This window comes from Pelophylax lessonae (assembly GCF_965119305.1).
Source record: "Pelophylax lessonae genome assembly, chromosome: 6".
NCBI classification, from domain to species: Eukaryota; Metazoa; Chordata; class Amphibia; order Anura; family Ranidae; genus Pelophylax; species Pelophylax lessonae.
Window position 1 is genome coordinate 168,677,500 of NC_138773.1, and position 23,599 is coordinate 168,701,098.

The 23,599-nt window shown below is 43.5% G+C and overlaps 1 protein-coding gene across 1 annotated transcript in view; it reads left to right on the forward strand.

Moving 5' to 3' along the window:
- Positions 1 to 23,599, forward strand: part of CARD11 (caspase recruitment domain family member 11) — a 249,849-nt gene that overhangs the window by 170,338 nt on the left and 55,912 nt on the right. The window contains exon 14 of the mRNA XM_082261196.1: positions 17,330 to 17,462. Coding sequence (XP_082117322.1) covers positions 17,330 to 17,462 — 133 coding nt within the window. The remainder of the gene's footprint in view (positions 1 to 17,329; positions 17,463 to 23,599) is intronic.

The window sequence follows — 23,599 nt, forward strand, 5'->3', positions numbered from 1 at the left end:
CAAAGGTTCTCCCTCGGGTGAGATATTTTATCCCCGAAGTGCATTACTTTACATTTTTCAACATTAAACCTAATTTTCCATGTAGTTGCCCACCCCTTTATTTTATCGAGGTTTCCTTGTAAAGTTTTTATATCCTACCATTAAGTGATTGCCCTGCTTAGCTTTGTCTCATCAGCAAACACTGAGATTGAACTATGTATACCAACCTCTATATCATTTATCAATAAATTAAACAGAATTGGTCCCAGGACAGAGCCTTGGGCTACCCCGCTCACAACTATTATCACCATCCTTTGAATGTGCCCCTGTAAACTGTTTTCTATCCAGGTACATAAACGATCGTCCATGCCAGTAGACCTCAATTTGTAAATTAGGTATTTATGAGGAACTGTATCAAATGCTTTGGCAAAATCCAGTTTCACAACGTCCACAAGCCTTCCTCTATCTAGATAACCTCTCACTTTCTCATAGAATGTTAACAGATTGGTCTGGCAATAACGATCTTTCATTAATCGATGCAAAATACTACTACTGATACTGTTTTTTAAGCACATTCTTGGATATAGTCCCTTATCATCCCCTCCAATAGCTTTACTGGTCTGTACTTTGCAGGTATATATATCTTGGCTGATTTTAAATATTGGTACCACATTGGCTTTTCACCAATCAGCTGGTACCATATAGTCACTAAACTTCCCTTAAAAATTAGGAATAACGGTCTGACTATAACCTGGCTATGTTCTTTTAGGACTCTCGGGAGTAAGCCATCTGGTCCTTGTGATTTATTTACATTAAGATTTCCATGTCTTTGCTGGACACTGGCTTCTGTTAGCCACATGGGTACATTCCATGTTGTGTTACTACCAATATAGTCTTGAATATTGTACCCCTTATTTTCCGTTGTAAAAAATGAGGAGAAGAATGCATTTAATACAGTTGTCTTCTACTTATCATGTGTACCAACTCCCCTGATCATCCTTTATGGGTTGCTCTAACCTCGCATTCTTACTATTTATACGTTTAAAAAAAATGTAGGATTTTGTTTTACTTTTTTCAGCTATGTGTCTCTCATGGTCTATTTTAGCTACCCAAGTTCCTACATTTCTTATTTAATTTCTTGTAGTGTTGGAATGCCGATGATGAATTTTCGGTCTTATATTTTTTAAAGATGATTTTTTTCTCTTTTATATGCCTTTTTTCACTAAAGTTTAGCTCTTTTATATTTATTGGCCATTGTAATAAGCTACACCATATTTAATACTTTGTGATTGCTGTTTCCTAAGTTATCCCTTGTTTCCACATCTTTAATCAAATCTGTGTTATTTGTAATTACTAGATCTAGCAGAGCATTATTTCCATTTGGGGCATTGAGCAATTGAAACATGAAAATATCCTGCAAGACATTTAAGAAATGATAAGCCTTAAATAAATGAGCAGTTCCATCTGCCCAGTCAATATTTGGAAGAATGAAGTCCCCCATTTTAATAACATTGCCCTGCCTCGCCACCTTCCTAACTATGACAGGAGATCAGATTCCTCCTCATCCTTCAGGTTGTGGGGCCTGTAGCATACACCTACTATTAATTTCCCATTTACTTCTTCCATTTGAAACTCCAGCCACAAGGATTCCACCTCCTCTTTTCTCCATTAGCAATGTTGTCCCTCATGTTCACTAGAAAATCATTTTTGACATACAGGCACACCTTTTCCCCTCTTCTACCTTCACTGTCCTTCCAATGCACCCATGGACAGTTGCAAGCCAGTCATGTGAGCTGTCAAAACAAGTTTCTGATTCCCATGAAGTCAAAATCCTCCTCTTGTATAAGCAGCTCTAGTTCTTCAATTTTTTTTGTTAGACTTCTAGCATTTGTGTACATAGCTTTTAGTTTTGTACAGGTGCATATTATGAACTCCTTGCTTGTTCTGAGGTTGCAATTGGATTCTACCAACCTACTCACCTTGGGTTTAGTGATGTCGCGAACCTAAAATTCGCGGTTCGCGAACGGCGAACGCGAACATCGGCAAATGTTCGCGAACCGGGCGAACCGCCATAGACTTCAATAGGCAGGCGAATTTTAAAACACACAGGGACTCTTTCTGGCCACAATAGTGATGGAAAAGTTGTTTCAAGGGGACTAACACCTGGACTGTGGCATGCCGGAGAGGGATCACGCAAAAAAAAGTTCTTAAAAATTATAATTTTTTGATAGAGAGCCAATTATTGGAAAAATTAAAAAAAAATAAAAATAAAAAATTTCTTTGGATTTAGCATCTGGGGGGTCTAAAAAGTGTACCTGTGAAGTTTCAGCTCTGTAGCATGTCCAGAACCCCTAAAAAACAGCATTTTTCTTATATTTTCAGGAATATGGCTTCTCTGCGGCTGGCTTTTTCTCTTGCAGGCATTTAGCGGGCATTTTTTTAGGCAGGCATGTCATTTTTTGTATTTAGTGTCTGGGGGGTCTAAAAAGTGTACCTGTCAATTTTCAGCTCTGTAGCATGTCCAGAACCCCTAAAAAACAGCATTTTTCTTATATTTTCAGGAATATGGCTTCTCTGCGGCTGGCTTTTTCTCTTGCAGGCATTTAGCGGGCATTTTTTTAGGCAGGCATGTCATTTTTTGTATTTAGTGTCTGGGGGGTCACAAAAGTGTACCTGTCAAGTTTCAGCTCTGTAGCATGTCCAGAACCCCTAAAAAACAGCATTTTTCTTATATTTTCAGGAATATGGCTTCTCTGCGGCTGGCTTTTTCTCTTGCAGGCATTTAGCGGGCATTTTTTTAGGCAGGCATGTCATTTTTTGTATTTAGTGTCTGGGGGGGTCACAAAAGTGTACCTGTCAAGTTTCAGCTCTGTAGCATGTCCAGAACCCCTAAAAAACAGCATTTTTCTTATATTTTCAGGAATATGGCTTCTCTGCGGCTGGCTTTTTCTCTTGCAGGCATTTATCGGGCATTTTTTTAGGCAGGCATGTCATTTTTTGTATTTAGTGTCTGGGGGGTCTAAAAAGTGTACCTGTCAATTTTCAGCTCTGTAGCATGTCCAGAACCCCTAAAAAACAGCATTTTTCTTATATTTTCAGGAATATGGCTTCTCTGCGGCTGGCTTTTTCTCTTGCAGGCATTTAGCGGGCATTTTTTTAGGCAGGCATGTCATTTTTTGTATTTAGTGTCTGGGGGGTCACAAAAGTGTACCTGTCAAGTTTCAGCTCTGTAGCATGTCCAGAACCCCTAAAAAACAGCATTTTTCTTATATTTTCAGGAATACGGCTTCTCTGCGGCTGTCTTTTTCTCTTGCAGGCATTTATCGGGCATTTTTTTAGGCAGGCATGTAATTTTTTGTATTTAGTGTCTGGGGGGTCTAAAAAGTGTACCTGTCAAGTTTCAGCTCTGTAGCATGTCCAGAACCCCTAAAAAACAGCATTTTTCTTATATTTTCAGGAATACGGCTTCTCTGCGGCTGTCTTTTTCTCTTGCAGGCATTTATCGGGCATTTTTTTAGGCAGGCATGTCATTTTTTGTATTTAGTGTCTGGGGGGTCACAAAAGTGTACCTGTCAAGTTTCAGCTCTGTAGCATGTCCAGAACCCCTAAAAAACAGCATTTTTCTTATATTTTCAGGAATACGGCTTCTCTGCGGCTGGCTTTTTCTCTTGCAGGCATTTATCGGGCATTTTTTTAGGCAGGCATGTCATTTTTTGTATTTAGTGTCTGGGGGGTCACAAAAGTGTACCTGTCAAGTTTCAGCTCTGTAGCATGTCCAGAACCCCTAAAAAACAGCATTTTTCTTATATTTTCAGGAATACGGCTTCTCTGCGGCTGTCTTTTTCTCTTGCAGGCATTTATCGGGCATTTTTTTAGGCAGGCATGTCATTTTTTGTATTTAGTGTCTGGGGGGTCACAAAAGTGTACCTGTCAAGTTTCAGCTCTGTAGCATGTCCAGAACCCCTAAAAAACAGCATTTTTCTTATATTTTCAGGAATACGGCTTCTCTGCGGCTGTCTTTTTCTCTTGCAGGCATTTATCGGGCATTTTTTTAGGCAGGCATGTCATTTTTTGTATTTAGTGTCTGGGGGGTCTAAAAAGTGTACTTGTCAAGTTTCAGCTCTGTAGTATGTCCACAACTCAAAAAAAACAGCATTTTTCTTATGATTTTTAGTAGAAAACTAATGCAGTGTCTTTCCAGCTGTCTTTTTTTCTTTCTGGCAAGCTGAAATATGATATGCCAAGGCAAACATGCCTATCAGTTGAGCTATGACACAGACAACACTGCACACATGGGGAAATATGTAAAACAAAAAACAGGAAAAGGAAATTAGGTGACGGTCACAAAACATGATATTGTGATTGGCCAAATAAAAAGTCACCTCGCGATGAGGTCGCGCCAAAGTCGCGCTAAGTCGCGCCAAAGTCGCACTGGAAGCGACGCTACTTTAGTGGTAGCGGCAGTGTAAACCAGCACTAAAACATCCAGTGTGTGAATACGATCAGGTATGATGTTTTATCGGTCAAGTAGTGTAAGGGTTACGCCCGTCGCCCGCTTCACAGTGACAGACCAAACTCTGACAGACCAAACTCCCCGTTTAACAGTCAGTCAGTCCATTTGCACAACCGCAAACTCCCAATTTGCACAAGGTTGGATACCAAGCTAGCCATGTCCCGTTCCTTGTCCTCACTGACATCATTGAAGGTCTCTTCCTCCACCCAGCCACATACAACACCAAGGGTCCCCGAAAGGTGAGAACAAGCCCCCTGGGACGCCTGCTGTGGCTGGTATTCCACCTCCTCAAAGCCACCTTCCTCCTCTGACTTCTTTTCTTCAGACTCCTCTCTCTGCGTTGCCACAGGTCCAGCAATTGACAACGACAAGGCTGCTTCTGGTGGTGATGAGGACCACAACTCTTCCTCTTCATGCTCATCTACAGCCTGATCCAGTACTCTTCGCAGGGCACGCTCCAGAAAAAACGCATATGGGATGAGGTCGATGATGTTGCCTTGGGTTCGACTGACCACCAGGGTTGTCATCTCCGCAAAAGGACGCATGAGCCTACAGCCATTGTTCATGAGCATTCAGTAACGCGGCCAAAAAATACCCAGCTCCGCAGAAAGAATGAAAGAAAATGAATGTTTTTTTTTAGGAAAAATTATCCTGCGGATCGCTTTTGGTCTGTACACAATGAAGCAACGACCTTATCATCTGGGGTGTGCCAACACAATCCTAGAGGTGATCGCTTCATTGTGATACGCAAGCCCCTTCACCACGACAAGGTAACGATCACGAAGGGGAATTGACACATGTATGTGCCTTTTTTTTTGTTTTTTGTTTTTTTGCAGCCACAGTGTAGCACCAGAGGCCAGAAAAATTAGGCATGTACACATGCATGAAAAAGTAGGTATTGTTGCAGCCGCTGCTGTAGCAGCGGCCTGAAAAATTGAGGTTTTAAGGCAGAAAGTGCACTAAAACATTGCGGCTTGAACCGTAGTTGGTGGCGGAGACGTCACGTAAGTCATCCGGCATGCAGAGAATGATTATATACAGCAGCGTGTGGACCATTTTTAGGCCAAGGCATCTCAGTCATCATCACCAGGCCTTTTTTAGTCAAATGCATCCCCCACTGTCAGTCCCTTCGGGATCCATGCCTCATTCATCTTAATAAACGTGAGGTAATCAAGACTTTTTTGACCTAGGCGACTTCTCTTCTCAGTGACAATACCTCCTGCTGCGCTGAAGGTCCTTTCTGACAGCACACTTGAAGCGGGGCAGGCCAGAAGTTCAATGGCAAACTGGGATAGCTCAGGCCACAGGTCAAGCCTGCACACCCAGTAGTCAAGGGGTTCATCGCTCCTCAGAGTGTCGATATCTGCAGTTAAGGCAAGGTAGTCTGCTACCTGTCGGTCGAGTCGTTCTCTGAGGGTGGATCCCGAAGGGCTGTGGCGATGCATAGGACTAAAAAAGCTCCGCATGTCCTCCATCAACAAGACGTCTGTAAAGCGTCCTGTCCTTGCCGGCGTGGTTGTGGTGGTAGGAGGAGGATTACTTTCACCTCTTCCCCTGTTGGATTCCCGTTGTGCTGTGACATCACCCTTATACGCTGTGTAGAGCATAGTTTTTAACTTATTTTGTAGCTGCTGCATCCTTTGCGACTGCCGGTAATTGGGTAACATATCACAGACTTTCTGCTTATACCGGGGGTCTAGTAGCGTGGCCACCCAGTACAGGTCGTTCTCCTTCAGCCTTTTTATACGAGGGTCTCTCAACAGGCATGACAGCATGAAAGACCCCATTTGCACAAGGTTGGATGCCGAGCTACTCATGTCCAATTCCTCGTCCTCACTGATGTCATTGAAGGTGTGTTCTTCCCCCCAGCCACGTACAACACCACGGGTACCAGATAGGTGACAACGAGCACCCTGGGATGCCTGCTGTGGTTGGTGTTCCTCCTCCTCAAAGCCACATTCCTCCTCTGACTCCTCTTCCTCACACTCCTCTTCCAGTGTTGCCGCAGGTCCAGCAATCGATGGTAAGGCTGTTTCTGGTGGTGGTGATGGTGACCACAACTCTTCCTCTTCCTCTTCACGCTCATCTACGGCCTGATCCAGCACTCTTCGCAGGGCACGCTCCAGGAAAACAACATATGGGATGATGTCGCTGATGGTGCCTTCAGTGCGACTCACTAGGTTTGTCACCTCCTCAAAAGGACGCATGAGCCTACAGGCATTGCGCATGAGCGTCCAGTAGCGTGGCAAAAAAATACCCAGCTCCGCAGAGGCTGTCCTAGCACCCCGGTCATACAAATACTCGTTGACCGCTTTTTCTTGTTGGAGCAGGCGGTCGAACATTAGCAGTGTTGAATTCCAACGTGTCGGGCTGTCGCAAATCAAGCGCCTCACTGGCATGTTGTTTCGCCGCTGAATATCTGCAAAGTGCGCCATGGCCGTGTAGGAACGCCTGAAATGGCCACACACCTTCCTGGCCTGCTTGAGGACGTCCTGTAAGCCTGGGTACTTCTGCACAAAACGTTGCACAATCAGATTCAACACATGTGCCATGCACGGCACATGTGTCAACTTGCCCAAATTCAATGCCGCCAACAAATTGCTCCCGTTGTCACACACCACTTTGCCGATCTCCAGTTGGTGCGGGGTCAGCCACTGATCCACCTGTGCATTCAGGGCGGACAGTAGTGCTGGTCCGGTGTGACTCTCTGCTTTCAGGCAAGTCAACCCCAAGACAGCGTGACACTGTCGTATCCGGCATGTGGAATAGCCCCTGGGGAGCTGGGGGGGTGCAGTTGGTGTGGAGCAAGACGCAACAGCAGAAGAGGACTCAGCCGAGGAGGTTAGCAAAGAGGATGGAGTAGGAGGAGTAGAGGAGGTGGCAGCAGGCCTGCCTGCAAGTCGTGGCGGTGTCACCAACTCCTCTGCAGCAGAGCCACGCATTCCATGCTTGGCAGCCGCCAGCAGGTTTACCCAATGCGCAGTGTACGTTATATACCTGCCCTGACCGTGCTTTGCAGACCAGCTATCAGTGGTCAGATGGACCCTTGCCCCAACACTGTGTGCCAGACGTGACATGATTTCCTTTTCCACAATAGAGTACAGGTTGGGGATTGCCTTTTGTGAAAAATAATTTCGGCCAGGTACCTTCCACTGCGGTGTCCCAATAGCGACAAATTTTTTGAAGGCCTCAGACTCCACCAGCTTGTATGGTAAAAGCTGGCGGGCTAAGAGTTCCGACAAGCCAGCTGTCAGACGCCGGGCAAGGGGGTGACTCTGCGAGATTGGCTTTTTGCGCTCAAACATTTCCTTCACAGACACCTGACTGTGGGCAGGTGACGAGCAGGAACTGCTGAAGGTGAGAGGCGGAGGGGCGGGTTGTTGATAGGGGGCATGGAGGACAGCAGTGGTTGACGTGGCTGAAGATGCTGGACCAGGAGGAGGATGGTGGCTTTCAGTTTGTGTGCTGCTTTTACTCATGTGTTGATCCCATAGGCGTTTGTGATGTGAGATCATGTGCCTTCGCAAAGCAGTTGTACCTAGGTGGGTGTTGGACTTCCCACGACTCAGTTTCTTTTGGCACAGGTTACAAATGGCATCGCTGATATCAGAGGCAGACACACAAAAAAAATGCCACACTGCTGAGCTTTGCAAGGACGGCATTCTGGTGGTGGCAACAGCTTGCGTTGATTGGCGTGCTGTCTGGCTGACCCCGGGTGCCGAATCTACATGCTGTCTGACTGCGCCACTAGCTCCTTGCGATGACCTCCTCCCCCTGCTTCCAACTCGTCTCCTCCTCCTCTCTGTCTCCCCATCTGAACTTTCCCCCTCTTCTTCTGCTCTTCGAGCAGGCACCCAGGTGACATCCACAGACACATCGTCATCATCAGCCGCTTCACTTGACAACTCAGCAAAGGCAGCAGCAGCAGGTACAACATCATCATCATCACAATGTACGTCCATGTGTATAATGCTGCCTGACTGAGACATATCCCCGTTATCTACATCCTCTGGCACTAATAGTTGCGCATCACTTATTTCTTCAAACTGATGTGAAAATAACTCCTCTGACGGATCAAGTGAAGCGGCTGTGGTGCTAGTGTTGGTGGTGGTGCCGGCGGGCTGGCGAGTGGTAAATTGAGAGGTGCCCGAAGCTGAGCTGGAGGAGGATGGTGCATTAAGGTTCCGAGCGGAAGCTGTAGACGATTGGGTGTCCTGTGTAAGCCAGTCAACTATGGCCTCAGAATTTTTTGAGTTCAGGGTCTGTGGTGGCCTCTGAACACTGGGCATTATTCTAGGGCCTAAGGAAATCACAGCACCACGACCACGACGGCCCTTGCGGGGTGGCCTGCCTCTGCCTGTCATTTTTTTTTTAATGTGTTGTTACTGTTGTACTATGAGTGCAAGCTGCTGTGCCACCTTATATATCAGTGGTGGGTGGGCAGTGGCACAGTACACTCTCTGTGGACCTGACAGCAGTCACTGGCACCCAGGCAACTGCAATTTAAAAAATATATATATTTTTTTTTACACTTTGCAAGCTGCTGTGCCACCTTATATATCAGTGGTGGGTGGGCAGTGGCACAGTACACTCTCTGTGGACCTGACAGCAGTCACTGGCACCCAGACAACTGCAATTTAAAAAATATATATATATTTTTTTACTTTGCAAGCTGCTGTGCCACCTTATATATCAGTGGTGGGTGGGCAGTGGCACAGTACACTCTCTGTGGACCTGACAGCAGTCACTGGCACCCAGGCAACTGCAATTTAAAAAATATATATATTTTTTTTTACTTTGCAAGCTGCTGTGCCACCTTATATATCAGTGGTGGGTGGGCAGTGGCACAGTACACTCTCTGTGGACCTGACAGCAGTCACTGGCACCCAGACAACTGCAATTTAAAAAATATATATATATTTTTTTACTTTGCAAGCTGCTGTGCCACCTTATATATCAGTGGTGGGTGTGCAGTGGCACAGTACACTCTCTGTGGACCTGACAGCAGTCACTGGCACCCAGGCAACTGCAATTTAAAAAAATATATATATATATTTTACTTTGCAAGCTGCTGTGCCACCTTATATATCAGTGGTGGGTGGGCAGTGGCACAGTACACTCTCTGTGGACCTGACAGCAGTCACTGGCACCCAGGCAACTGCAATTTAAAAAAATATATATATTTTTTTTACTTTGCAAGCTGCTGTGCCACCTTATATATCAGTGGTGGGTGGGCAGTGGCACAGTACACTCTCTGTGGACCTGACAGCAGTCACTGGCACCCAGGCAACTGCAATTTAAAAAAATATATATATTTTTTTTACTTTGCAAGCTGCTGTGCCACCTTATATATCAGTGGTGGGTGGGCAGTGGCACAGTACACTCTCTGTGGACCTGACAGCAGTCACTGGCACCCAGGCAACTGCAATTTAAAAAAATATATATATTTTTTTTACTTTGCAAGCTGCTGTGCCACCTTATATATCAGTGGTGGGTGGGCAGTGGCACAGTACACTCTCTGTGGACCTGACAGCAGTCACTGGCACCCAGGCAACTGCAATTTAAAAAAATATATATATTTTTTTTACTTTGCAAGCTGCTGTGCCACCTTATATATCAGTGGTGGGTGGGCACACAGTGGCACTGCAGTGGGCACAGTACACTCTGTGGACCTGACAGTCACTGGCAGCCCAGGCAACTGCAATAATAAAAAATATTTTTTTTTCAATTTATTGCAACAAGATGCTGTGCCAACGTATATATATCAGTGGTGGGCAGTGCACTGCAGTGGGTACAGTGCACTCTGTGGACCTGACACAGCACTCACTGCAATTATGACAGAGGAAAAAAAATATTTTTTAAAATGCCAGGTACTGTGCCTGTGCCACCCGAAATGAGTGTGGTGTGCACACAGTACAGTCTGTGGTAGGTCTGTGGCCTCTCACACACAGCGGGCAGGCAACTGCAGTGTACAATAGATATATATATATATATATATATAAAGAAAAAAATCTATTACCTTACCAGCCCTTAAAAGGGCTTTTGGGGACACTATATATATATATATATATATATATGTATATATATAAATAAAAAAATCCTCAATTACCAGCCCTTAAAAGGGCTTTTGGGGACACTAGATAGATATAGATATATATATATATGAAGAAACAACTCAATTACCAGCCCTTAAAAGGGCTTTTGGGGACGCTAGGTATATATATATATATATATATATATATATATATATAAAAAAACAAAAAAAAAACACAAATACCAGCCCTTAGAAGGGCTTTTTGGGGTGCTGATATTACAGCAGTAGTGGACCAAGAACACTGCAAGACCAGGAACACTGACTAACTGTCCCTAGCTTAACAGCAGCAGCAGCAGCAGCAGCTCTCCCTACTCTCACTACACACACTGCTTCAGAATGATCTAAGATGGATGCTGCCCTTGCTTATTTATAGGAGGTGGGAGGGTGTGGGAGGGAGGTACGCTGATTGGCTGGAAATGTGTCTGCTGACTGTAAAGTTCAGGGTCAAAGTTTGCCTCAATGATGTCTTATGGGGGGCGGACCGAACATCGCATATGTTCGCCGGCAGCGGCGAACGCGAACATGCTAAGTTCGCCGGGAACTGTTCGCCGGCGAACAGTTCTATACATCTCTACTTGGGTTTAGTTATTTTGGTTACACTGCCAATATTGCCCCCAACAGCACCCTCTGACAATAGCTCACTGCGTGCTATAGCTTCCTCTAATACCCCCCCCCCCCCCCCCCCCACACCACCACCACCTAGTTTAAAATTTCCTCCAACCTTTTGATCATTTTCTCTCCCAACAGGGCTACACTGTTCCCATTTAGGTGCAATCCATCCCTGCTAAAGAGCCAGTAACCGACAGAAAATTCAGTCCAATTTTCCATGAACCCAAATCCCTCCTTGCTGTACCAGTTCCTCAGCCACTTGTTAAGTTCCCTAAGCTCCTGCTTCCTTTCTGTTGTAGCTCGAGGTACAGGCAGTATTTCTGAAAACACTGCCTTGGAGGTCCTTTTTTTAATTTAGCCTCTGTAATCCTTTTTTAGGACACTCTGTCTTCCTCTAACTATGTCATTGATACCAATATGTACCATGATACATTAAAGTAACCATGCACACTGGGTTTGAACATCCACAAAGAAATGGTTTCACACTTGGAAAATACCTTCACATTCAACAGCAAATAACCCTTTTTAAAGCCCTCTGCTGATTTCCAGTAGACTATGAATTGTGATCTAACACAATCCATCTTGACTAGTAGTTGTTCTGACACTAACATTATTCATTACTGGGTTTTTTTTTGCATGCCACACATCATTTGATCATCTCATGATTGACCTGATACTTTTAATAAATTGAGTTTGAATAAGCATTAAAATATCTTGGCTTTATATATATACTTCGAACATACTCTAATTTATCTGTAGCCAAAACTTTTTAATGAGAAACCTCTCCAAATTAACCAGTTAAGCCCCGGAAGATTTTACCCCCTTCCTGACCAGGGCCTATTTTGCGATTCGGCACTGAGTGATTTTAACAGACAATTGCGCGGTCGTGCGACGCTGTACCTAAACGAATTTGACGTCCTTTTTTTCCCATAAACAGAGCTTTCTTTTGGTGGTATTTGATCACCTGTGCGATTTTTTGATCATGCGCTATAAACAAAAAAAGAGCGTCAATTTTGCAAAAATAACAATATTTTTCACATTTTTTTATATGAAATTCCCACCAAAAAAAATGTAAAAATCTAAATTTTTTTACATTTTAGGCCAATTTGTTTTATGCTACATATTTTTGGTAAAAAAAATCGCAAAAAGCGTATTTTGAAAAGTTATTGCGTTTACTAACTAAGGGAAAGATTTTTGTCATTTTTGTTGTTTTTTTTTTTTTAACGCGTAATTTTTTTTGCTGGACTGCGACATTGCGGCAGACAGATCAGACCCTTGACTGCCATTTTTGACACTTTTGGGGTTACCAGTGACATTACTACAGTAATCAGTGCTATACATATGCACTGTTACTGTAAAATGACACTGGCAGTGAAGGGGTTAACTTTTTTGAGAGGGAGGGGTTAAGTGTGTCCCTAGGGGCGTGATTCTAACTGTGATTGACTGTGGCTTGAGGTGTAGGAACAGTGATCAACGGTCCTACATAGTAGAACCGTATGATCACTGTTCTTCCACAGGGGAGAATGACAGGCGGCTTGTTTACATTAGCCGCCTGCCTTTCTCCCGCTCTAACAGACGATCGTGAGTGCCCGGCGGACATCGGGTCCGCCGGGCACACGCGCGGGGGGGTCCGTGACCGAGCGGGAGCGCGCATCCGGCGGCGCACGCTCACTCCCCAGAGCCCCACAGGCTAGTGACGTACCCATACGTCACTTTGCCTGTGAGGGGCTGACCGCTGCAGTATATGTACTTGCGGCGGTCGGCAAGTGGTTAAAGACAAAACCACCTGATAAGCATGTTACCTTAACAGATGTCCCGATTGACAGATTGGATTTTGCATCACCTACTGTAATAGTGGCAATGGTCACCAGTACAAACATGGATGGTAGATCTCCCCAGCAGAGGTTGTAACCCTTTCCTACTCTACCCAGAAATAATTTAAATAAAACACTCTTCATTTCAGTCACCCATCCTGCTGTTTGGCTGAGCATTTGTGTGAATGGGTATGTGAATTCCCATTGCTTCCTCTTACCTATGTAAGAAGTGGGAGATTCTGCCTACTATAATCATACAGTGCCTTGTAAAAGTATTCATACCCCTTGAGATTTTTCACATTTTGTCATGTTACAACCAAAAACGTAAATGTATTTTTTGGGGTATTTAGATGACCAAAACAAAATGGCACATAATTGTGAAGTGGAAGGAAAATGATAAATGGTTTTCAAAATATTTTTACAAATAAATATCTAAAAAGTGTGGCGTGCCTTTGTATTCAGCCCCCGTGAGTCAATACTTTGTAGACCCAAATTTCGCTGCAATTGCAGCTGCAAGTCTTTTTGGATATGTCTTTACCAGCCTTGCACATCTAGAGTGAATTTTTTGCCCATTATTTTTGCCCAAGTCTTGTCACAGATTCTCAATTGGATTTAGGTCTGGACTTTGACTGGGCCATTATGACACATGAATATGCTTTGATCTAAACCATTCCATTGTAGCTCTGGCTGTATGTTTAGGGTTGTTGTCCTTCTGGAAAATGAACCTCCACCCCAATCCCAAATCTTTGCAGACTCTAAAAGACTTTCTTCTAAGATTGTCCTGTATTTGGCTCTATCCATCTTACCATTAACTTTTTCAAGCTTCCCTGTCCTTGCTGGAGAAAGAAAGAAAAATGGTGTGTTCAGGGTGATGTGCAGTGTTCGTTTTCCGCCACATATAGCGTTTTGCTTTTAGGCCAAAAAAATGTACTTTGGTGTTATCTGACCAGAGGACCTTCTTCCACATGTTTGCTGTGTCTCCCACATGACTTCTTGCAAACTGCAAATGGGACTTCTTATGGCTCTTTTTAATAATGGTTTTCTTCTTGTCACTCTTCCTCAAAGACCAGATTTCTGGAGTGCACAAACTATTGTCCTGTGGACAGCTTCTCCCACCTGAACTGTGGATCTCTGCAGCTGCTCCAGAGGTACCAAGGGCCTCTGTTTACCACTTCAGCTCCGGAAGGTTTTACCCCCTTCCTGACCAGGCAATTTTTTGCGATACGGCAGGAAAGGGATTAGCACCAGGGGCAATGAAGGCATTAGGTGTGCTCCTAGGGAGTGCTTTCTAACTGTGGGGGAAATGGATGCACTGGACAAAAAGAGAGATCTGTGTTTCTGCTTAGCTGTGTCCAATCACAGTGGGTGCGGCGCTCTGGCGACGCCCATGTGCCCCCTAGATTGCGTACACAAAATCACGTACATGTACCTACCCCTACTGATGAAGTTAATGGATAACGTAACACGTATAGGGGGTGAGCCTGCTGTCGGATGTCATTTCGCTTTGCGTACCGTCAGAGAGCAGACTGTCTGTTAAAGCTCGCATGGCTGGATGTGCCGGCTAATGTGAGTGTTCTTATTTATACATTGTTTCAATAAATTGATACACGGAGAGCACTAGATTTGTCCCTTAATTTTTTATATGTATGGGATACATCTGAGTTCAAATTGGATTGGAGGATCGTTAATCATTTGAAAACCTGCTAATCGTCATCCATAGGATTTTATCGCTTCAGGGGACTGCTTGTTCTGACCCATTTGTAACACAGGAGTCAGAACGTGAGGTGACCCGCCATCTTTCAGTGGGTGTAGGTGTGCACAATAGAAGATTCACTATCAAGGCACTGGCACTTTCTCCACTTTGGATTTAGATTTGCATTTTTGCTTGAGTTTATTTGCACTTTATTGGGACCACATTTCTGATGTGACTTTTTTATATCACGATTATGGACATTTATATTTATATTTAATGGGCTTTGTTTCACTAATGAAATTTCACTTAGATTTGTACTTTTAGTATTTTAATATATTCATTATTTTAGTGCAGCACATTTTATTTTAGCGCAGCGCTTTTTTTGATTACACATTTAAATATTGTATGCAGTGGAAACATACTTGGTGTCAGCAGCTGCTTTTTTAATTCACTTGTTATTAATTTTAGTATTTATTGTTTGCACTTTCACTTGTGCACTTATATAATTTTCACTTATCTGTTGTTTACTAGGTTGCGCTAATTTTTTACCTATTTACATGTACGTGATTTCGCGCAGCCGAGCCACCCTGCCGCAGTATATATGTGGTGGGCGGTCTGAAACTGGTTAATGCTCTCCTTGCCAAGCCTGTCAGTTTAGGTGACGGCCATGTCTTGGTAGGGGTGCAGTTGTGCCGTAATCATTTCCATTTTCAGATGATGGTTTAAACAGTGCTTCGGGAGATGTTTAATGCTTGTGATATTTTTTTATAACCTAACCCTGCTTCAAACTTCTCCACAACTTTATCCCAGACCTGTCTGGTGTGTTCCTTGGCTTTCATGATGCTGTTTGTTCACTAAGGTTCTCTAATAAACCTCTGAGGGCTCACAGAACAGCTGTATTTATACTGAGATTAAATTACGCACAGGTGGACTCTATTTACTAATTTGGTGACTTCTGAAGGCAATTGGTTCCACTAGATTTTAGTTAAAGGTATCAGAGTAAAGGGGGCTGAATACAAATGCATGCTTCACTTTTTAGATATTCCTTTTCAAACAATTTTGAAAACCATTTATCATTTTCCTTCTACTTCACAATTATGTTACACTTTGTGTTGGTCTATAACATAAAATCTCAATAAAATACATTTATATTTATTGTAGCATGGCAAAATGTGGAAAATTACAAGGGGTATAATTACTTTTTCAAGGCACTGTATGATCTCGGGGTGACTCAACGCGCGGCCGTTGGTGCCAACCTCACTATCTATGACGTGGGGATCAGTATCAGTTAAAATAGCCTAAACCTTTGAGAAAAGCAGTGAGCTTATCAAAAGACTGGCAAATTACATTTTAGGTGGATTTCTGCTTCCCTAAAGTGGACAGAATTCCCTCAGTTGATTAGATAATATAACAAAATATTTTTAGTGTGAGTGTGATAGAAGCATTAAAAAAGCCAATTCAGAGGTTTCTCAAGCTATCAGAAACTAAAACTTGCACATTATTGCAAGCTTACATCTGGGTTTACCCCCCCCCCCCCCCCCCCCCAGTTATTATAGCCTTGCACTCTCCATGGCTAGACCATCCCTGCCACTGCCATCTTCTCTGATGCTTCTTCTGTACCCAGCATCCTAATCTATTGGGCTGCATGTGATGTGGCAAAAGTTCACACTGTTCTGCTCATGCACTACAGGCAGTGTACATTTTAAAAAGTTGCTTGAAAAAAGACAAAGAAGATTTATTTTTTAACCTACGGTACCTATGTAACTACTAAATTGGTTTAGATGCTGATTACTGTACATCCATTATTCTGTTATTCTGGTACACAGATACATTTTGGCACAATAATTTGTTTAGCTAAACTTCTTTTTAAGAATGGATTTTGTAGTTTAAAAAGTGGTTTACTCATTGATAAGTTTCCTCTAACTTACAGGCTACAAGTTTTGTTTATTATTATGCGATTCACTGTTGGATGTTTTTACATTCTCGGCAGCTACATTTTAGCTGTTTAATATCTTCTTGGCAATTTCAAAAAGTTCTCGTTTGCCATGTTTTGCACCTCTTAAATTTTCAATAAAAATCTATTGAAAGTGAAAAAGCTTTTTTTGAAGCTATTGGTGATTTATTTACACGCAGCTTATAAAATCATTTTCCTGTAGAGCTGGTGATTCTGCTACTAGAAATGCTTTGCCAGCATCAGAATCACCAAAATGCAGCTGCCACTTTCTCTAATGGAAGTCATTCCCTTGTTGGCCAAAATGCTAAAGAATCTCAGTTTTTGGGGAGGAAATAGGAATTGAATAATACCTTGCTGGTTTGTGGTAGGAAAAGTTAAGTTGAGTTTTAGCAATTCCCATGCTAGCATGTTGTTGCAGGTAACAGAATACCAATGGAATATAGGAAATTAACAGTCAAGTTACTTAGTTAAATGATATTGAAACAATGCAGAAACCTATAGCTGGGTTTAGTAATCATGATTTCAGGCTTTCATGGCAGAAACAGGATTATTACTTCCCTATCGTCCCTATCAGTGGGTCCATTTAAAAAAATAAATTTACAGTCATAAGGGCTAATGTACACTCCCACCCTAATACCTGAATGTACTAATGCTATTTATTTTGTCTTTGCAGATGAGTTTCATGACAGATACTCATATGGTCCTCCATCTATTCATTCCTCTTCTTCTTCACACCAGTCAGAAAGCCTGGACAGCTATGACCTTGAACAAGTTAATTCTATATTTCGAAAGTTGTCTCTGGAAAGGTACATTTATTATACTCTCTCTATACATTGTAAATGTGAATTATATTTTTATACACAGCTTGACTTTTAGACTTTGTTGTTTGTACAGTTGCAGTACTTTGTCAATTCAAAGCCTGCCTACTGTAACAGAAAATAGTTTGGTCAAAAGAGGGGGGGGGGGGGGCTACTGATTTTCTGAAGGTGTAATATATTAAAATAAACATCAATGTTGGCTCAAATAATCATGTCAGATTACTAGATTTTTCTCTGTTGGGGACTAAAGTTTGTTAATTCTTGGCTTGTCAAATCAGTTTAAGTGTTTGTTACTCTAAAAAAAAAAAAAGAAAAAAGACCATGTTCCTTTATAGCATGGTACACAGCACAGTGCTTGGGCTGTGTTTTTTGGCCCCCTGTATCACCTAAAAAACCTGGCTGATCCTGACTGATCCTGCCTGGTTCTGCCCTCCCCCCTGTAAACTGACCATGGTATATCATGGCTGCAGAGCCCTGACACCGGGGTCAGTTTGTGTGCCTCCGTCATCTGCAACTCTCCTGTCCTCTCTCCCCTCCCCTCCCTGCCTGTCTGTTTCTGTGTCAGTGCCTGCCCCCTCCCCTCCTGCTGCTGAAATTACTTTTACTGTCCTATATAATTCTGTGTGCTTCCTAATGACAGAGACTCTTGTCTCTGTGTTTTATAAAGAAAATGCAGTCGATACCTGATTTCAGAACGTAGCTTGGCGCTCACATGACTGGCCGACTTTCTTATCCTCTCCTCCTCTCGTCCTGACTGACGTCAGCAGGGGAATCTCTGCCCTGACCGCACCGGCTGTGTGACAGGGAAAAGAGAGAGCAGGCCGGCCACGTGAGTGCCGAGCAGCGCTCTGAAATCAGGTATAGATGGCATTTTTTTTTATAGCACCTGTCATTAGGAAGCGCACAGGATTATATGAATTTGTCACAGTGGGTTAACAACTGCTTTAAGTATGTTCACAATAAGTAGATCAATAAGGTCTTGGGTCTCAACATGCTTTAATAAAGTCTAAAAATGCACATATACATAAGAAAATCTTTATTGCAAATGGCGATTATGTCCTCCCTCGAAACGCGTAAACCAGGTTATTGTGGACGCCATCACGCCATCCAGCAGTATAGAAGTGTCCTGGAGGCGATTGGTCCCTATTTCCTACATGCATTTATACATTTTACATTTGTGAATATAATGTATGCTACCTATTTGGATTTTAATAAACTTTTTTATTGGTAATGCACAAGGTCGGTGCGCCCTTCTCTTGTTGGTGTTAGCCTGTGCATTGCACCTGCAATTTACTACAATACTTTGCAGGTTCATATGAAAAAATAATGAATTCACTTTTTTTCTGCAAATGTGAATGCAATTGTTATTTTTTGCCTTTAAAATTAAAAGATCTTAAAACGTCAAATTATCCAATTTTAGTTTTTTCAGGTATTTCATTTGCAGCAGCTCTGTGGGTTTATCTTTCTGAACAGCTACAGTATCTACATCAACATCTTTTTTACTCTGAGCCCAGAATTGCACTTTAAATATTATCAAAATAGAGATATCATATTTGAGAAATATGCATAGTGTGCTGTATGGAACCAGTCATTTTACATAGACATAGCAATTGCAATAACTACTAAAATAATATAATTTATTAATAATAAAAATCATATTAATATTAGTGTTAATTGTAAAATATTCTGTAAAAGCACAAGCTGTATAAAAATATGTTATACAAATGAGTTTTAGCTAAGTATGATACAAATGGTTGTATACTTATGTTTTCCAGGGATGTCAATAAAAGCTTGCCAATCATTTTAATATATTGTTCTGCCACAGAGCAGGCAGATGCTGTTATTATTTTTGTTAGACAAAAAAACGGAAAATTGTATCATACTTACCGTAATGTTTCTTTCCTGGTGCCTTTCTATGGCAGCATACTCCTACTCCTCCCTCAGGATCAGTGAGTAGCATAAAAGAAAGTCCCAGCCCCCTGTCCCATCATTCTCTGTCATATAGAATACCAGGGCTGGGAGCATATGCTGCCATGGATAGGCACCAGGAAAGGAAAATTATGGTAAGTATGATATGATTTTCCATTTTCCTGGTGCCTCCATGGCAGCATAATGATAAATAATTAGCAAAGACAAATAGATGGGTAATTCTGAATGTGTGGGTAATTCTGGTGCCTCCATGGCAGCATAATGATAAATAATTAGCAAAGACAAATAGATGGGTAATTCTGAATGTGTTAATTGGACAAAGACATGGCCGACTGGATAGTCCTTCTGCCGAACTCCACAGTTGTGAGAGACCCTGGGTCGATACGATAATGCTTGAAGAACGTATGATGTGATGACCATGAGGCGGCCCTGCAAATCGTCTCTAAGGAAACGTTGGACCTTGCCGCTGAGACTGCCCTGGTTGAATGAGCTCTTACTTGGGAAGGTGGAGCCCCTTGACCTTATTGGTTTTCTGGATGAGCTTGATGATCCATGAAGATAGAGTCCTCTTGGTGGCCTCCTTGCCCCTGTTTTTCCCGAAGGGGATGCCGAACAGACTGTCAGACTGTCTAAATGAGCTTGTGGCCTCTAGATAGGCCCAAAGAACTCTAGAGATGTCTAGGTCATGATGAGTTGAGTCTGCGTTCTGGAAGACCAGAAGAGCCCAAGGGTCTAGAAGATGAGAAGAAGAGGAGACCTTAGGGATGAAACCCTGCATAGGGCGAAGTTCCACTCTGTCCGGGAAGAAGGTAATGTGATCTTCACTTATTCCTAGGGCATGCAGTTCGGAGACTCGTCTGCCAGAGGTGATGGCTAAGAGGAAGGCGGTTTGTAACGACAAATTCCAGAGAGAAGCCTGTTCCACCGGAGAAAATGGGGGGTTAGCTAGAGCCTCCAAGACTAGGGTAAGATCCCACTGTGGAAAAGGGCACCTAATGGGAGGACAGATCTTTAACACTCCCCTTAAAAAGGTAACTACTAGAGGATCTTCAGCCCATCTCTTGTTGGTTGCAGCCAAGATCGCTGCCACCTGCACCTTAACCACTTGCCGACCGCCACCCGACTATGTACGGCAGTGGTCAGCCCCTCCCAGGCAAAGTGACGTACCGGCACGTCACTAGCCTGGGAGCGAATAGGGGGCGAGCGCGCGCCGCCGGAGGCGCGCTCCCGCCCCCGCTCGTACCCGAAGAAGCCAGCGCGTGTGACCGGGGGACCCGATGTCCGCCGGTCACTCGAGATCGTAGGGTAGAGAGGGAGAAAGGCAGGCGGCTAATGTAAACAAAGCCGCCTGTCACTCTCCCCTGTGTAAAAGCACAGATCACTCGGTCCTGCTATGTAGGACCGTTGATCTGTGCTGTTACACACACAGCCACATCCAAGTAAGTAAGAAACACGCCCCTATGGACACACTTAACCCCTCCCTCTCCAATAAAGTTAACTCCTTCCCTCCCAGTGTCATTTTTACAGTAACAGTGCATATGTATAGCACTGATTACTGAAGTAATGTCACTGGTACCCCCAAAAGTGTCAAAAATGTCAGTCAAGGGTCCGATCTGTCCGCCGCAATGTCGCACTACCGCAAAAAAAATCGCAGATCGCCGCCATTACTCGTTAAAAAAAAAAAACAACACAAATGACAAAAATCTTTCCCTTAGTTAATAAACGGAATAACTTTTGCGAAAACCAATCAAAATACGCTTATTGTGATTTTTTTTACCAAACATAGGTAGCAAAATACAAATTGGCCAAAAATTTTAATTTTTACATTTTTTTGGGGGAATTTCATATAAAAAAATGTGAAAAATATTGTTATTTTTGCAAAATTGTCGCTCTTTTTTTGTTTATAGCGCCTGATCAAAAAATCGCACAGGTGATCAAATACCACCAAAAGAAAGCTCTGTTTGTGGCAAAAAAGGACCTCAAATTCATTTGGGTACAGCGTCGCACGACCGCGCAATTGTCCGTTAAAGTCACGCAGTGCCGAATCGCAAAATACCCCCTGGTCAGGAAGGGGGTAAAATCTTTCGGGGGTTAAGTGGTTAAGGGAGCTTAGACCCAATCCTAAATCCAATCCTGTCTGCAGAAAGGTCAAAACTTGAGAGGTAGAGGAAAGGATGGGGTTGAAGTCCTGCCCTACGGCAAATGCTAGGAACTTATTCCAGATCTTTGAATAGATCGCGTTGGTGGAGGGTTTTCCGGCCTAAGGAGAACTTTTTATTCATCTTCTTCCATTACTCTTCGATGATCTCTCTTATCTCGCCCATTAGAGGAAAGAATACCTGCTTCCTTTTAAGGAGTGGAAAATATGTTCTCGATTTTGGAATGGGTTCTTCGGCATTCTCCCAGGCAATCGCCATCTTGATTGCCTGAATAAAGGGGGGGATTAAGGCATAATTAAAGCCTGAAGGGTCCAACTCCTCTGAGGATTCCTCCGAGAGGTGCTCTGAAGATGCCTCCCCATGTAATAGAGCCGAAGGGCGAGAAGGATTTAGGCCTGAGGGGCCTGGAGCGCCAGCATCCCTGTCCGGAATCTGAGCTGTAGAAAGAGCCGTCTGTGCAGGGACCAGAGTTGTCAATTCTGAGAGGGAATCCCTCATAGTCTGCTTGAGCAGATCTACCACTTGTTGGTTCTCCAGCTCGCGGTTGGACGCGTAGTTCTGAAAAAAGTCCTGGCAGACTAATTTTCTAGGTAAAGGCACTGTGCCACAAGCCCAGCACTTCTTCCTCAAGGAGTGGGATGGTGGAGAAGGAGAGTGATGGTGTCTTGACCTCGATCTCTCTAAGGATCTATAGGGGGATGATCTTGATCTGCGGTCTGGGCTATCATGGTCGCGATGCCTTGAAGATTTTCCGGATCTCTTGGAGTGAGCAGGGCTGAAATAAAGGACATTTGTTAGTCCATAAAGGCCCTTTTTTTCTTCTTCCTTCAATACTTACGAAAGGTGGTCCCATACCTATTGTTAGGATCTTGGTTGCATGATGAGTGGCTCATTGCAGGGCGTTGCAGGAGGACCGGCTGTAGAAGGGAGGGAAGGAAGAAGGAAGGAGAAAGAGGAGGGAAAGAGAGAAAAAGCAAGGAAAAAAAAAAGTTTTATTTTTTAAAATTAAATCCAGAACCTGTTTAAATGGGAGAGAAGAAGAAAAAAAAAAAAGTGCTTCCTACCAAGGGCTTTATGGAAGTCAGAGGGAGCAGGGGAGAGATGCTGTTCTCAGGCAGGCAGAAGGAGGAATGGCCCTTTAATAGTAAAGGGAGTACGGAAAACCCCTCCCTCTAGCTCCTGTGGGAACTCAGGGCAAGTTGCTACCTGGTTCCCACATCCAAGATGCACAGAACGCTCCTCGAGGTCGGCTATACCCTCCGTCCCAGCGAGGAGGCCCACAGAGACGCCGCTGCACAGCACAGGAGAGGGGCGGCCTAGAGCTGAATGGCGCTGCAGGGGGAAGATCAGGCCTGGAAGACACCCAAAAAGGATTGGATGCCAGGCTCGATTTAAAGAGACAGATACAGAGGAGGTAAGAAGGAAGGGAAGGGGAGAGAGGGGAAAGAGAAGGGGAAAGATGGAGAGCAAAGAAGAAAGGAGGGGAGAAGGAACAACAAAACAAACAAGCAAAAACCAAAAGGGAAAAAAAAAGGCCTTACGCAAAATCCTACAAATCCAAACATCTGAGATTTAAAGAGACAGTGGCAGTATGCATTCCTATGAGGAAACACTGCACATGATACCCCAAGGATCCACAGAAGGGGTTCCCAGCCTTATTAGTGCTTTGAGCGACCCAAGAGCAGGGACTGTGCACAGAGAGGCTGAACCCGGCGGAATGCTGCCAAAAGGCAGAGGTATGGACATACTGCTTATTCTTCACCAGTCAGGAAGGTATGAGGAAAAAAAGGAGAATGATGGGACAGGGGGCTGGGCCTTTCTTTTATACTACTCACTGGCAGTGTTGCCAACCCCCCGGAGGGAAATTTACTGGCAACGCCCAAAATTTACGGACGGCACCAACTTTTTACTGGCATTGCAAAAATGTACATAAACAGGCTGTTTTCAGTGCTAAACCATGCAAATATCAATACTTAAACTATAAACATGTAGATAGTGCTATTAGCAATGTGTTTAGGTTAAACAAAAGTCAAAAAC